Source organism: Xenopus laevis, chromosome 3L (genome assembly GCF_017654675.1).
Source record: "Xenopus laevis strain J_2021 chromosome 3L, Xenopus_laevis_v10.1, whole genome shotgun sequence".
NCBI lineage: Eukaryota > Metazoa > Chordata > Amphibia > Anura > Pipidae > Xenopus > Xenopus laevis.
This window is the reverse complement of record NC_054375.1, coordinates 144,252,475-144,267,753: the sequence shown is the minus strand read 5'-3', so window position 1 is coordinate 144,267,753 and position 15,279 is coordinate 144,252,475. Positions and strand designations below refer to the sequence as shown.

The 15,279-nt window shown below is 39.9% G+C and overlaps 1 protein-coding gene across 1 annotated transcript; it reads left to right on the top strand.

Moving 5' to 3' along the window:
• Positions 1-295: 295 nt before the first annotated feature.
• Positions 296-14,181, top strand: LOC121401280 (nidogen-like). The gene is made up of 7 exons (XM_041585628.1): positions 296-350; positions 1,108-1,143; positions 2,458-2,598; positions 5,516-5,647; positions 11,349-11,480; positions 13,553-13,690; positions 14,168-14,181. Exons 1-7 carry the CDS (start codon positions 320-322, stop codon positions 14,179-14,181), a joined length of 624 nt encoding a protein of 207 aa, XP_041441562.1. The 5' UTR covers positions 296-319.
• Positions 14,182-15,279: the final 1,098 nt, after the last annotated feature.

The window sequence follows — 15,279 nt, the reverse complement described above, 5'->3', positions numbered from 1 at the left end:
TATTGGTATATAGAATTTATGTGAAAGTATGGAGGGGTGTGTGTATGGATGCTGGGTTTTCATTTGGAGGGGTTGAACTTGATGGACTTTGTCTTTTTTCAATTTATACATAAATGAAAGCCGCATTGTGAGAAACTTTCTGAATTGTGTAGATTTTTGCACTTTGCTCACAGTTAGTAAATACGGTCCACTGGGCCCCAAATACTTTTAGTTAGATTCAAATATGCTTGTAAATTTGCTCTCACAAAAACAACATAATGCATTTGTGTTTCTCACTCTGTGTGTCTTAAGGAATAACCTGCTGCAGAGCTGTGTCAGTATGAAGACTCAGGTTGGAGGGTTGCTGATAGGTAAGTACAGTTATACTGCCCAGTAGAGTGTGGGGTCGGACTGAGCCAGCAGGAAACCAGGAAAAAACCTGGTGGACCCCTAGTCCTCGTGGGCCCCACTGGCCCAGAACCCCACCCCATGACTGGCAGAGCGTTCACTCCTTCCTGTGCTGTCGAGGTGGGGGTAGGGAGGGAGGACAGAGGGTATTTGCATCTGGGTCCCATTGGGGTGGTGGAAGGGGGGGGTTGGGGGCCTGTGATGTGGCTGCCCCCGGTGGTCCCAGATCCCCCCCAGTCTGACGTTACTGGCAGTAATGTATAGGCTATTGACACACTATGGTGATAATTTAGTACTGTTCTTGTCACAGTCGCAGAGTGCAGCATTGATGGGTGCAAGGCAGCCCCCTTAGAATTGACCATTCTATAGTATACATGGCCCTGTTATGTCCTGTGCTGTCCAACAAGTAGGGGGCAGGAGTAGGGTTGCCACCTTTTATGGAAAAAAATACCGGCCTTCCTATATTTTTATCTTTTTTCCCTATTAATAACATTGGGATATCAACCATCATTTTTACCGGCCAGGCCAGGAAAATACCAGCCAGGTGGCAACCCTAGGCGGGAGGGGGGATACCTACCTGCCTCCCTCCCACCCTTCATGAGTACAGAGAGAGTTTCATTGTGGGAATGTCTGTCCAACAGATGAAATGAAAGTCTTTACATGCACAATGAATGAAAGTTACACCCTTATGGTAATACTGTGTATATTTTTTAATTACAGCTGTCTCTACATTAGTTATCTTCACCCGAGCTCAAGGTGAGTTACAATGAAAAGGTAAATAGCCCTCATTTATTTTACATGGATTAAGGGACACACACTTTCTACAAGTTTCTACCAGATGGTGGTATGTACTGCTTTGCACATTGAGCCAATTAATAGACACAATAAGGTTAATGTGTTTTGTATACAGTTGTCTGCTGCTCATGTCTTTCCCTCAGCTATGCTAGCTACGCATGGTGTCAGCCAATGTGCAGCTACACTGAGCAGATTTCAGCCTGAAACTCCGCGTCGGGCCAAGCACCCTAGGTAACCTGGGCAGTTGGGGCACCGAATAGACGAGCACATGTACAGACGCACTTGTGAATCTTCGCGAGGTCCCTCACGGCCAGGCAGAGACAAGGGAGAGAACCGGACTAGAGGTCGGAGGTAGAGAAGGTACAGGCCTGGTGCCCCCAGCTATGTGCTCTAGGCACGTGCCTACTCTGTCTAACGCTAGTTCCAGCCCTGCTGAAAATGCATACTTTCACATTTTCAGACCAAAATCTGCTCGCCTAGCTATTCAGATGCTGACATCAGTGTAGCTACACAAAGGAATAAATGGTAGTGACTCCTACCAATGGTCATTTAGCAGCTTCTCACAGGGGTGGCAAGATACAAACTTGAGCACTGGAAGCCTGATGTTTCAGTATAATTCAATTAGACAAAATCCACACTTCTCCAGAGGATCCTCTCACATCCTCACAGAAACAGAGCGTTCCCTTTTCAAAAGCCTCCATTGCAGTGTCATGTAGAAAATGCACTAGCAGAGTACCATTAGTCGTTACTCTCCTATAAAACCTCTCCCCATTCTTCCCCATTGTGTCCATCATAAAGTGTACAAGCTTTTCCGAATGATCTAAACCTGAACGTACACCTTCATAACTGGTGCCCAATTGCCTGGGGTCCCAGTACACTAACTATTTGCTTGTTGGAGCCACAGACTGCCCTCCTGACTAGCCTGGCTACCTCTCACCTATTAAGTGAGCTGGTAAAAATCTTCAAACCTAGTCATAGCATGGTACAGCTTACAACCTTGTCTGGCATTTCTGTATTGCTTATATAGGAGAACTAAACACCCCCTGATAAGAAAAGACCCTACTTTCTACTATATATATATATATATATATATATATATATATATAAATATATATATATATATATATATATATATATTTGCATTAAATATGTTGTTATTATTATTAATATTTTTATGAATGTTAAGATATTGCACTTGATATATTCCCATTAGTTTGCTGAATGATACAAATAGATATATATACTGCTAATTATAGTAAACTTTTCCCAATATAGAACTCTGGAAATGTAACAGCGACTCTGACTGTCCTGCAAATTCCTACTGTTACACTTACAGTAACAACTGCTACTGTAATTCAGGATTTCAAGGTTCAACATACAGTTCCCAATCAATCTATCAAAATGAAGTGTGTGCAGGTAGGTATAAATGTCTGTAAGTGCAGTGTACAGAACATCATCAACCTTATAGGCATTGTTATATTTAGGGATGTCGCGGACTGTTCGCCCGCAAACTAATTCGCACGAACATCGACCGTTCGCGTCCGCCGAATGTTCGCGAACGTTGCGCAACGTTCGCCAATTTGGGTTCGCCTTAGCTGGCGCTTTTTTTTGCCATTTCTCCCCCAGACCAGCAGATACATGGCAGCCAATCAGGAAGCTCTCCCTCCTGGACCACCCCCACACCCCCTGGACCACTCCCCTTCCATATATAAACTGAAGCCCTGCAGCGTTTTTTCATTCTGCCTGTGTGCGCTTGGAAGAGCTAGTGTAGGGAGAGAGCTGTTAGTGATTTGAGGGACAGTTGATAGTAACTTTGCTGGCTAGTAATCTACTTGATACTGCTCTGTATTGTAGGGACAGAAGTCTGCAGGGATTTGAGGGACATTTTAGGTTAGGTAGCTTTGCTGGCTAGTAATCTACCTTCTACTGCAGTGCTCTGTATGTAGCTGCTGTGGGCACTGCTTCTGATCTCTCATCTGCTGACTGCTGCCTGTAACCCAATAGTCTTGTTCACATTCTGTCTAAATAATAACAATAATAATTCCGTGTCCGTAAACACCACCTGAGTGACGTTTTTCAAGCAGCAATAATATATTCCGTATCCACTGCTGTAGTAGTGTATACGTTGACCTTGCAGGCATTGTTTGCCCAGTCTTTAACCAAGTGCCACCTAGCTGTGTGAGCTTTTTCACATTCCGTGTCCAGAAACACCACCTGAGTGACGTAGTGTGATTTCTGCCCTTTACAGCACAAAACGCAGCGCTGTGTCAACAATGGATTTTTCAGATACATTTTTGCCCTTGATCCCCCTCTGGCATGCCACTGTCCAGGTCGTTGCACCCTTTAAACAACTTTAAAATCATTTTTCTGGCCAGAAATGTCTTTTCTAGCTTTTAAAATTCGCCTTCCCATTGAAGTCTATGGGGTTCGCGACGTTCGCGAACCGTTCGCATTTTTGTCCGGACGTTCGCGAACATTTTTTCCGACGTTCGCTACATCCCTAGTTATATTAATCATTTGTCCTCCATAGAGTACTCAGACTCTTAGAACACTATTATGTCAGGCAATACCTTGGCTTCTTGGGTGTCTGCAGGCAGTAACTAGGGGGCATATTTAGACATTTGTTTGCTATTGTTAAAATTGACTGAGATTTTTTCAGTGGTGAGTCACAGAAGAAATTACATTCATTTTCAAGTAAGCTGGTATAAAAACTGTGGAAAAAACATGAATTTGCTTGAAATCTGAAGATATAATTCACCAGGGCATCTTGACAGGTTTCTGGTGTCATAATTTTAAAATAAGTTTGTTACTGATTAAACCCAGACTAAAACATTGTAAAAACAGAACTGAGGAAATTATCAGTATATAGTGATTTATAGTGTTGAGTAAATCTTTTCACCAGCCATGGATTTGCAGCAAAATTCCGCATTTCAGCATTTTACTCTGGTCCACAGAGGGAACCCTGAAGTTACCACTGAGTTTCATTAAAGGCAGCAGAATTGATACAATAGTTATTAATATTCCACAAATGCTGCTGATATCGTATAGATACGATACGCTTTCTGCGTGCAAGCACACAGGTTTTGCTGAATCTACACGTGCAGGTGAGAGAAGGGGGAGTGCTCCCATTTATTTTTCTACCACAAATGCTGCTGAGAAATGTATCAACTAATGTAGCAAATTGTAACAGTTCAGAATCTGCATCTGAGTCATTGAGCTCTCAGACTCCCAAAGACAGAAACGTTAAACTTTAAACTTCAATTTTGTAAAAAAAAATGGTAAATAATTAAAAATGGAAAGCAGCTGAAAAAAGCCTTTATTTCCAATGTACAATTTGAAAACAACTGAATTGAAAAAAGTGTTTGGAAGATGAACAACCCCTTTAAAGGAGAATTCAACCCCTAACATAAAAAAACCCTACCCCCCTACCCTACATAGACCCCCCTCCCTCCTCCCCCCCAGCCTACCTGGTAACCAGGGCAAATGCCCCTAACTTTTTACTTACCCCTCGGTGCAGATTCTGTCCCCGGGAGTTCACAGCCGCCATCTTCTTTTCTTCGTTAAGCTTTGGACCATTGTTTTCGTCGCATGCGCAGTTGGAGTAATAAACCGGTCCCGAACAACTGCGCATGCACTGAAAGTCACAAAAAGATTCAATATTTCAGACATTTTTGTGACTTTTTTGTGACTTTTGGAAATTTTCGTGACTTTCAGCGCAAATGAACATAGATGAACAAATTTGTATGACATTTAACCAACCAAATGTCGTAGTGGCTACAACAACTGGTCCTAATGTGGGCTCAGCCTGACTAATTCTTTATGAGGGGATCTCTCCCCAACTTGCCCAATGCACCTCCTTTTGGGCTTACCACACCTTCAACTAAACATCAGTAATTACGACCTTTATTCATTACCTGTAGGATGGTGGGTTGGGACTGCAAAACTAAATTTGCCCCCTTTCCCAAAACAGTCCCAGTAAGTTTTTCCCTTATGTACCTCCCCGTGACCAATAGCCTTCCAGTAAGTCAGCCTAATTAGTACACTGTCATGGCCCCTTTCACCATTTCAAAGTTGTACTGCCCCTTCCATGGGGCTTCTTTTTCCTAATTTTACATAATTTTTTTCTTCTCCCCTGAAAAATGTAAAATTGGCTTCTACTCTATATTCTTAAAGGGCTATTTTGCATTAAAAATGTTATTATTATTATTATTGAGATATTGCACTTGATATATTCCCATTTGTTTGCTGAAGGATACAAATACTTATCATATGTACTGCTAATTATAGTAAACTTGTGTTTTTGTTTATTACATACCTTCTTTTTCCAATATAGAACTCTGGAAATGTAACAGCAACTCTGACTGTCCTGCAAATTCCTACTGTTCCACTTACTGCTACTGTAATTCAGGATTTAAAGGTTCAACATACAGTAACCAATATATCTATCCAAATGAAAGTTGTGCAGGTAGGTGTAAATGTCTGGAAGTGCAGTGTACAGAACATCATCAACTTTATAGGCATTGTTATACGGATCATTTGCCCTCCATAGAGTCCTCAGACTGTAAGAACTCTTATTATATCAGGCACTGCCTGGGTATGAACCTTGGCTTCATGGGCGTCTGCAGGAGATTTGCTCATGTCAAGTGTTATCAAACCAAAAAATATAAAATTGAATTAAAACTGTGGAAAAAAACATGAATTTGCTTGAAATCTGAAGATATACTTCACCATGGCAGGTTTCTGGTGGCATAATTTTAAAATTAAGTTTGTTACTAATTAAATCCAGACTAAAACGTAAAAACTGAATTGGGGAAATAATCAGAACTAGCACAGTGCAGTGAGGTGTAGGATCTGAGGTTTGATTCCAAGTAGGGCATTTGTATGTTCTACTGGTGCTTTTGTCAGTATATAGTGATGAGCAAATCTTTTCACCAGCCATAGATTTGCGGCAAAATTCCACATTTTGGCATCTGACCCTGATCCACAGAGGGAACCCTGGAGCTACCACTGAGTTTCATTAAAGGCAGCTGATAGAATTGATACAATAGTTAATATTCCACAGATGCTGCTGAGAAATGTATCAACTAATGCAGCAAATTGTAACAGTTCAAAATCTGCACTTGGATCACTGAGCTGCCAGACTCCCAGAGACAGAAACATTAAACTTTCAACTTTCCAATTTTGGAAAAAAATGGTAAATAATTAAAAATGGAAAGCAGCTGAAAAAATCCTTTATTTCCAATGTACAATCTGAAAACAACTGGAAGATGAACAAACCCTTTAGAGAGGTTGTTCACTTTTGAGTTAAATTTTATTATGATGTAGAGAGGGATATGCTGAGAAAATTTGCAATTGGTTTTCATTTTTTATTATTTGTGGATTTGAGTTATTTAGCTTTTAATACAGCAGCTCTCCTGTCTGCAAGTTCAGCATTCTGGTTGCTAGGGTCCAAATTATCCTAGCAACGTTGCATTAATTTAAACAAGAGACTGGAATAGGAAAGGGCCTGAATAGAAAGATGAGTGATAAAAAGTAGCAATAACAATAAGTGTGTAGTGTTACAGAGCATTATTTGATGGGGTTAGTGACCCCCATTTGAAAGCTGGAAAAAATCAGAGGAAAAACACAAATAATTCATTATTAATGAAAATAAATAATAATGACCATTTGAAGAGTTGCTTAGAATGGACCATTCTATAACATATTAAAAGTTAATGGAAAGGTGAACCACCCCTTTAATATTATTAACTAGGGATGCACAGAATCCAGGATTCCACTGGCTTAACTATAGAGGAAGCAGACCCCACAGTTGCAGGGGTGGGGCCGGGGGAAAAGGGGGGCCTGTGTCACAGGGTCTGTTTCCTCTATAGCATTCAAATCACCCTGCAGCCAGGCACGAGCAGGAGCGCCTATGCACAGGCCCTCGGAAAAACATTTCTGGCAGGGGGGAGGTGCACTCTTGTAACGCCCCTGCAGGATTTGGTTCAGGATTTGGGCACGATTCAGTCATTTTCAGCAGGATTCAGATACATCCAAATCCAAGTGCCTGGGCGAACCGAATCTGAATCCAAAGAATCATGTGATTTTTCAGCACACAAATAAGGAATTCAAAAATGTCTAGGGATGCACCAAATCCACTATTTTGGATTCGGCTGAACCCCCTGAATCCTTCACAAAAGATTGGGCTGAATACCGAACCGAATCCAAAGCCTAATTTGCATATGCAAATTAGGGGTGGGAAGGGGAAAACATTTGCAATATGCAAATTAGGATTCGGTTCAGCTGGGCAGAAGGATTCGGCCGAATCCAAATCCTGCTGAAAAAGGCCGCATCCCGAACCGAATCCTGGATTCGGTGCATCCCTAGTCTTAACCAGGAGATGCGTCAAAAATTGTACACACTCTCTTGCGGCCAACCGGTGACGATAAAAACAAAGCTTTATTGCATTCTGTTAAAAATTACACATCCTAACGCGTTTCATATCGAAAGATACGTAATCATAGGCACAAATGCAAGCAAAGCCATTTAAACTTAATTAAAGGAAATGACGTCCAGATTAGCCTTACATAAGCTTTTTCTCCGGATTCCAATTTAAAAACTTTAACCCTTAACAGATTAGAAAAGCTTTTAACTGCAAAATGTATTATTAGAAATGGAAAACATCGAAAGAGAATAAAGAGCAAATGTTTAACTTCATAAGATACTCACAAACTCACAAAACGTACAAAGCTGTTACCATTAATTTAAGAAATATATGATGTTCTAAACATTTCACTACACATTATAAGCCCATAGATCTTATTAAGACACTGTTTGCACAAAGATCATAAAAATATTCATAGAATTTTTACATTCTTTTGTAAACACAATTTTTCATGTTGATACAATTACTATTAATATCAAATTCATGATAATTATTTGTCATAACTTACAGTTATCAATTCATTAATCATAATTTATCATTACATGTCTCTCGAATGCCTTACTAATTAAGGGATGAATTAATCCAAACAAATACATAATAATTCAGGAGTAGATTAAAACAAACAGGTCCTAAAATTTTATCAAAACTCATCTCAATCACAGGGCCTCTATATGTTACGATACAGGGGAACTTGATAAAATATCATATCAAACAGTGTGAAAACATATTACGCGCTATCTGAAGAAACTGCCTTTCACTGTATTATAGATACCTTAACCCTTTAATGTATATCACTAGGGTTACGATATAGGGGAACTAACTAGAATAATAGGCAGAGTGAACGCATATCACGCGCTGTCTAGAAACACTACTATTCACTGTATTGGTGGTACTTTAACCCTTCAGTGTATATCACTAATGTGAAAGCTCTGTCAGATATCAGGTACACTACAATTCTCTTTAAAGGGCACGTAAAGTGTAAAATAGAATAAGGCTAGAAATGCTGTATTTTGTATACTAAATATAAACATGAACTTACTGCACCACAAGCCTAATCAAACAAATAATTTATGCTTTCAAAGTTGGCTACAGGGGGTCACCACCTTGTAACTTTGTTAAACATCTTTGCAAGACTAAGACTGTGCACATGCTCAGTGTGGTCTGGGCTGCTTAGGGATCGTCATAAACAAAGCTGCTTGAGTTCTGCATGGCTGGGAAGTAAGGTGGGGGCTCCCCCTGCTGTTCATAAGTATGATTGTTTCCCTGCTCAGCAGTTAGGGACCGTCTGACAATTCCTATCCACAGCAGTAAATGAAGGAAGAATTTCACTGCAGTCAGGTTTCTTATAAAAATGGTACACATTTTTTTAATTAAAGTATATTGGAGATAGGTTTCTTTTTCATTAAAGAAAGTAAAAATGGGATTTTATTTTTTGACTTTACATGCCTTTTAAATCCTTCACACTCTACTTCAATGCCTCAATGGAGTTGGTATTCAAAGTTTAACTAAACAGCTACAATCTCCAGGCAATCAACTTATCAGGAATGTGCATCTGAAGGTGGTCTATACTGATTTGAAAAGTCTAGTCTCAAATGGCTATCCAGAAAGCTACTGTATGATTAGTATAAACAATTACTTATGAATATGACAAGCAATAGCAAACCTCAGATGGGGACTATGTAGCTGCGATCTACAAACAATCAACCTTAAAGATACATACGTCTGAAGGTAATTTAACGTGACTAGTCTCAAACTCAAACCTGTCCCGAAAGCTACTACATAAATGGTAAAAGCATTCTCTTCTCTATCAGATATGACAAGCAACATCAAACCTCAGATTAAGCCCTTTAGGTTGTCGAGTATCTTGAGTAAAAATCCAGTACTTCTCTATGCAAAAGCCTTGACATCTTATCACCGCCTCTTGATGACTGATAGACCTTCTCTATCCCCTGAATTTTTAGATAATTAATATCCCCATCATTACATTCTAAAAAAGTGTCTAGAAACGGTAGTGCCAGCGCTACGGGAAACTATACTACTAATGTGCTCACGCATTCGGCATTTTAAATTTCTAGACGTGCACCCTACATACTGAATGTTACCTTTCTTGCATGTTAACAAATATATAACATAGGAAGTATTACACTTTATGTAACATTTATTGTTGTATCTAATAGCTTTACTGGTGCTCTCAAAATCAGAAGATTTTTCAATGTAGTCACATGTCACACATCGAGTAGCTCCACAACAATACGTTCCCACTGTACTTAACCAAGTTCTAGGACTATTTTTCTTATCGCAAACATCACTAGGGGACAAAATTAGTGATGGGCGAATTTATTCGCCAGGCACGAATTCGCGGCGAATTTGCGCGTTTCGCCGCCAGCGAATAAATTCGCAAAAAGCCAGTGAAAATTCGGCCGGAAAAATTCGCCGGCGTCAAAAAATTTTTTTAAAAATGGGCGCCGGCGTCAAAAACAAGACACCGGCGCTGTTTCGCGAATTTTTCGCCGTTTCCGGTGAATCGAAACGTCGCAAATTCACCCATCACTAGACAAAATATTACCAAGTGTTCTTGCACACCTGGTTACAAATCTACACCCATTCTCCATCACCTTCCTCGATTTCTCATCTCCATTCAAAACTGGGAGATATTTTTGCACTATTTTCTTAATCTTATGGTACTGCTTACTGAAGGTGGTGATGAACATGGGTGAGGCACTTTGCATGGTATTAACCAGGAGATGCAAGCAATTCTCTTTCCCTCCTAATTTACATATGCAAATTAGGGTTCCAATCCCGTTCAGTACATGGATGAATCTTTCACAAAGGATTCATGATTCAGCCGAAATACTAAAATAGTGGATTTGGTGCATCCCTAGTATTATCAGTGCACTGTAGTCATGGCTCGGGGAGAACGAGAGGAAACTGCATACAGAACACAGTGAAACCTCAATTTTACATCTCCGATTTTGTTTCCTCACATTTTATGGAATTCTTATGTGATCTAATTTATAATGCATAATTTGTTACTGGCGGCAGCATCACTTATTGGGCACCTTTCAGTGGTGTAACTAGATGTTACTGGGCCCCACAGCAAAGTCATTTTAGGGCCCCCAACATATCAAGAGGTTGTCCTGTTTTCCAAGATATGTTGAAATTTCTCTTTATTTGGTCTCATGGGGCCCCATATTCCTCTCGGGCCCCCTGCAACCCCAGGGTCTGCTTCCTCTGTAGTTATGCCCCTGACATCTTTCCCATAACCATATCACTTTACTTTCCTCACCATCAACCCCCACCCCTCACAGTAATCCGGCAATAACTGATTGGCCTCAGGTTCTGTTTGGGATGAAAAGGCCACAGCATAATTTATTAACATAAACAGTAAACCATAAATGCACAAATGAACATAAGTAACACATATAGGTATTTGTACAATTTGTATGACATTCAACCACCCAAACCTCTTAGTGGCTGCATCGACTGGTCCCAATGTGGGCGCAGCCGGACCAATTCTTTATGAGGGTAATTAGTACCCTATCATGACCCCTTTCACCATCTCCCCTGAAAATGTAAAATTGGCTTCTACTCTATCTTCCTAGAGGTGTATTTTGCATTAAAAATTCTATTATTATTATTGAGATATTGCACTTGATATATTACCTTTACTATGCTGAAGGGTACAAATATGTATCATATGTACTGCTAATTATAGTAAACTTGTGTTTTTTTCCCAATATAGAACTCTGGAAATGTAACAGCAACTCTGAATGTCCTGCAAATTCCTACTGTTCCTCTTACTGCTACTGTAATTCAGGATTTAAAGGTTCAACATACAGTAACCAATATATCTATCCAAATGAAAGTTGTGCAGGTAGGTGTAAATGTCTGTAAGTGCAGTGTACAGAACACCATCAACCTTATAAGCATTGTTATACGGATCATTTGCCCTCCATAGAGTCCTCAGACTGTAAGAACACTATTATTTCAGGCACTGCCTGGGTATGAACCTTGGCTTCATGGGCGTCTGCAGGAGATTTGCTCATGTCTAGTGTTATCAAACAGCTGACCAATAAATGCAAGCTACTGACTGGTTGCCAAGGGTTACTAGACCAGAAGTAAACTTTGCATGTGTTACTGCAGGCAACTAGGGGGCATATATAGACATGTGCTTGCTATTGTTAAAATTGACTGGGATTTTTCCAGTGGCGAGTCATAGAAGAAATTCACTTTTTTCCATTCATTTCCAAGGAAGCTGGTATAAATACTCGAAAAAACATGAATTTGCTTGAAATCTGAAGATATACTTTGCCATGGTATCTTGGCAGGTTTCTGATTACGCCCCTGCAGGCTTTGGTTCAGGATTTTGGCACGATTCAGTCATTTTCAGCAGGATTCGGATTTATCCAAATCCAAGTGCCTGGCCGAACCGAATCTGAATCCAAAAAATCATGTGATTTTTCAGCACACAAACAAGGAATTCAAAAATTTCTTAACCATGAGATGCAAATTAGGGCTCCGATTCCATTCAGTACTTGTCTGAATCTTTCACAAAGGATTCGTGATTCAGCAGAATCCTAAAATAGTGGATTTGGTGCATTCCTAGTATTATCAGTGCACTGTAGTCATGGCTCGGGGAGAATGAGAGGAAATGTAATACAGAACACAGTGAAACCTCAATTTTACATCCCACGATTTTAAGTTTTCTCAAATTTATAAGGAATTCTTATGTGATCCCACTAATTTATAATGCATAACATGTGACTGGTGGTAGCATCAATTATTGGGCACCTCTCCCATAACCTACCAGCACCTCATCACTTCCCTTAACTCACCATCAACCCCCATCCCTCACAGTAATCCGGAAATAACTGATTGGGCTGAAGTTCTGTTTGGGATGAAAAGGCCACAAAATCATTTATTAACAGTCAACCATAAATGTACAAATAAACATAAGTAACACATATAGGTATTTGTACAATTTGTATGACATTCAACCAACCAAACCTCTTAGGGTAAGGGCAAATGGGCAGATTCGGGGAGATTAGTCGCCCCGGCAACAAACCTCCTCTTCTTCTGGGCGACAATCTCCCCGAACTGCCTTCCCCCACCTTCCCGCCGGCTAGAATAAAAAAAATTGCCAGCGGGGTGGCACGCGCAGCGCTTTGTTTTCCGAAGTTGCCTCATGAGTAAACTTCAGGTGACTTTGGAAAATGAACCGCCACTAGCGCTATCCGGCGGGAAGGTAAGAGATTGTCGCCCCAAAGAAGAGGAGATTTGTCGCTGGGGTGACTAATCTCCCTGAATCTGCCAGAGTGCTCTTACCCTTAGTGGCTGCAACAACTGGTCCCAATGTGGGCACAGCCTGACTAATTATTTATATGGGGATCTCTCCCCAACTTGCCCAAGGCACTTCCTTTTGGGCTTTATTCATCACCAACCCAACTGCCAGACACCTTCCTCCTGATCCCAATTGAGAAGCCCAACCCCCCAGCTGCAACTACAAAATACCTCAGCTCACACCCCCAATCCACAGACACATGTAGGATGGTGGGTTAGGACTGCAAAATGAAATTTGCAGTCCCAGTAAGTTTTTCCCTTATGTACCTCCCCGTGACCAATAGCCTTCCAGTAAGTCGACCTAATTAGTTCGCTATCGTGGGTCCTTACACCATTTCCAGTTGTACTGCCCCTTCCATGGGGCTTCTTTTCCCTAATTTTACACCATTTTTTTCTGCTTCACTGAAAAATGTAAAATTGGCTTTTACTCTATATTCTTAGAGGGGTATTTTGCATTAAAAATGTTTTTATTATTATTATTATTGAGATATTACATTTGATATATTCCCATTAGTTTGCTGAAGGATACAAATACTTATCATATGTACTGCTAATTATAGTTAATTTGTGTTTTTGTTTATAACATACCTTCATTTCCCAATATAGAACTCTGGAAATGTAACAGCAACTCTGACTGTCCTGCAAATTCCTACTGTTCCACTTACTGCCAGTGTAATTCAGGATTTAAAGGTTCAACATACAGTTACCAAATCCAATATATTTATCAAAATGAAAGTTGTGCAGGTAGGTGTAAATGTCTGTGAAATGTCTGTGAAGTGTATAGAACACCATCAACCTTATAGGCACTGTTACACTGAAAATTTGCCCCAACAAAAAGTCGGGCAGACAAAAACAGCACTGAGACAAAAAACTTGCCATAAAAAAAAAACGCCCATAAACTTTAATGCATTTGGACAAAAAAGTCGCCATAAGAATAAATGCCCATTGACTTTGATGCATTTGGACAAAAAATTTACCATGAGAAAAAACTCCCATTGACTTTAATGCATTTGGACAAAAAAAACACCATAAGAAAAACGCCCGTTGACTTTAATGCATTTGGAGCCAGAATTTTTTTTTATTATTCCTATTGACTTCAATGCGTTTTGGAATTTTTCGCCATTTTGCTTCGCTGAAAAATTCACAAAACTATGAAAAGATTTGCAAAACGCTGAATCTTTATTCTCTGTACATTCATTATTTTTTATTTTTAATTCCAAGATATTAAAGGATAAATGTAGTTAACTTGAATGATTTTTGTTACAACAGCGCCACCTGCTGGTCTCTTTCCGACCAGTCTGACCACCATGTAGTAGAAAGAAAGAGGCTGCTTTTATGTTCTCCTGGTTAGGAAAGATGTGAGAAAGGTTTCTAATTTTTTTCCTAACCAGGAGAACATAAAAGTAGCCTCTTTATTTCTTTCAACTTCCTTGACTACTTGGTGGTCAGACTGGTCGGAAAGAGACCAGCAGGTGGCGCTGTTGTAACAAAATTCATTAATGTTAACAGTACATGTATCCTTTAATATCTTGGAATTAAAAAGAAATAAACAATGAATGTATATTGCAACATTTCTGAGAATAGTACTCTCATCAATTTTACATTCACCTATTTTAAAGGCTTACTTATCCTTTAAATATGCTGAAAAATCATTTAAACTGTAGATAAAGCCAGTGAGATATTTTTATATGATTAAATTAGATTCTACGGGGATGGTCTTCATGTAAATCAGTATATCAGGTTCTGGATAAGAGATCCCATACATGTACATCATTTTAGCATTAAATATGAGATATATATATGTAGAGAGAGAGAGAGAGACTCCAAAAAATAGATGGCTCTTGTGCTCTTGAGAAACCCTCCCAGTGTATTGTAGTATTACTGGAGGTTGAAGTTCAGCAGGAGCAAGTGACAGTTATATGTGGGAAGAAACATAAGAGCAATAGGCACACGAGTATGTTATATTATTAGGGATGCACCGAATCCAGGATTCGGTTCGGGATTCGGCCAGGATTCGGCCTTTTTCAGCAGGATTCGTATTCGGCCGAATCCTTCTGCCTGGCCGAACCGAATCCGAATCCTAATTTGCATATGCAAATTAGGGGCGGGAGGGAAATTGCGTGACTTTTTGTCAGAAAACAAGGAAGTAAAAAATGTTTTCCCCTTCCCACCCCGGATTCAGTTCGGTATACGGCCGAATCTTTCGTGAAGGATTCCAAAAAAGTGGATTTGGTGCATCCCTATATATTATTGGAGCATATTAGAAATATTAGTAAAACTAAAGTCACTGCACATGGTGTCTCTGGTCTCATTAGCAAGGACCAATGCAAATT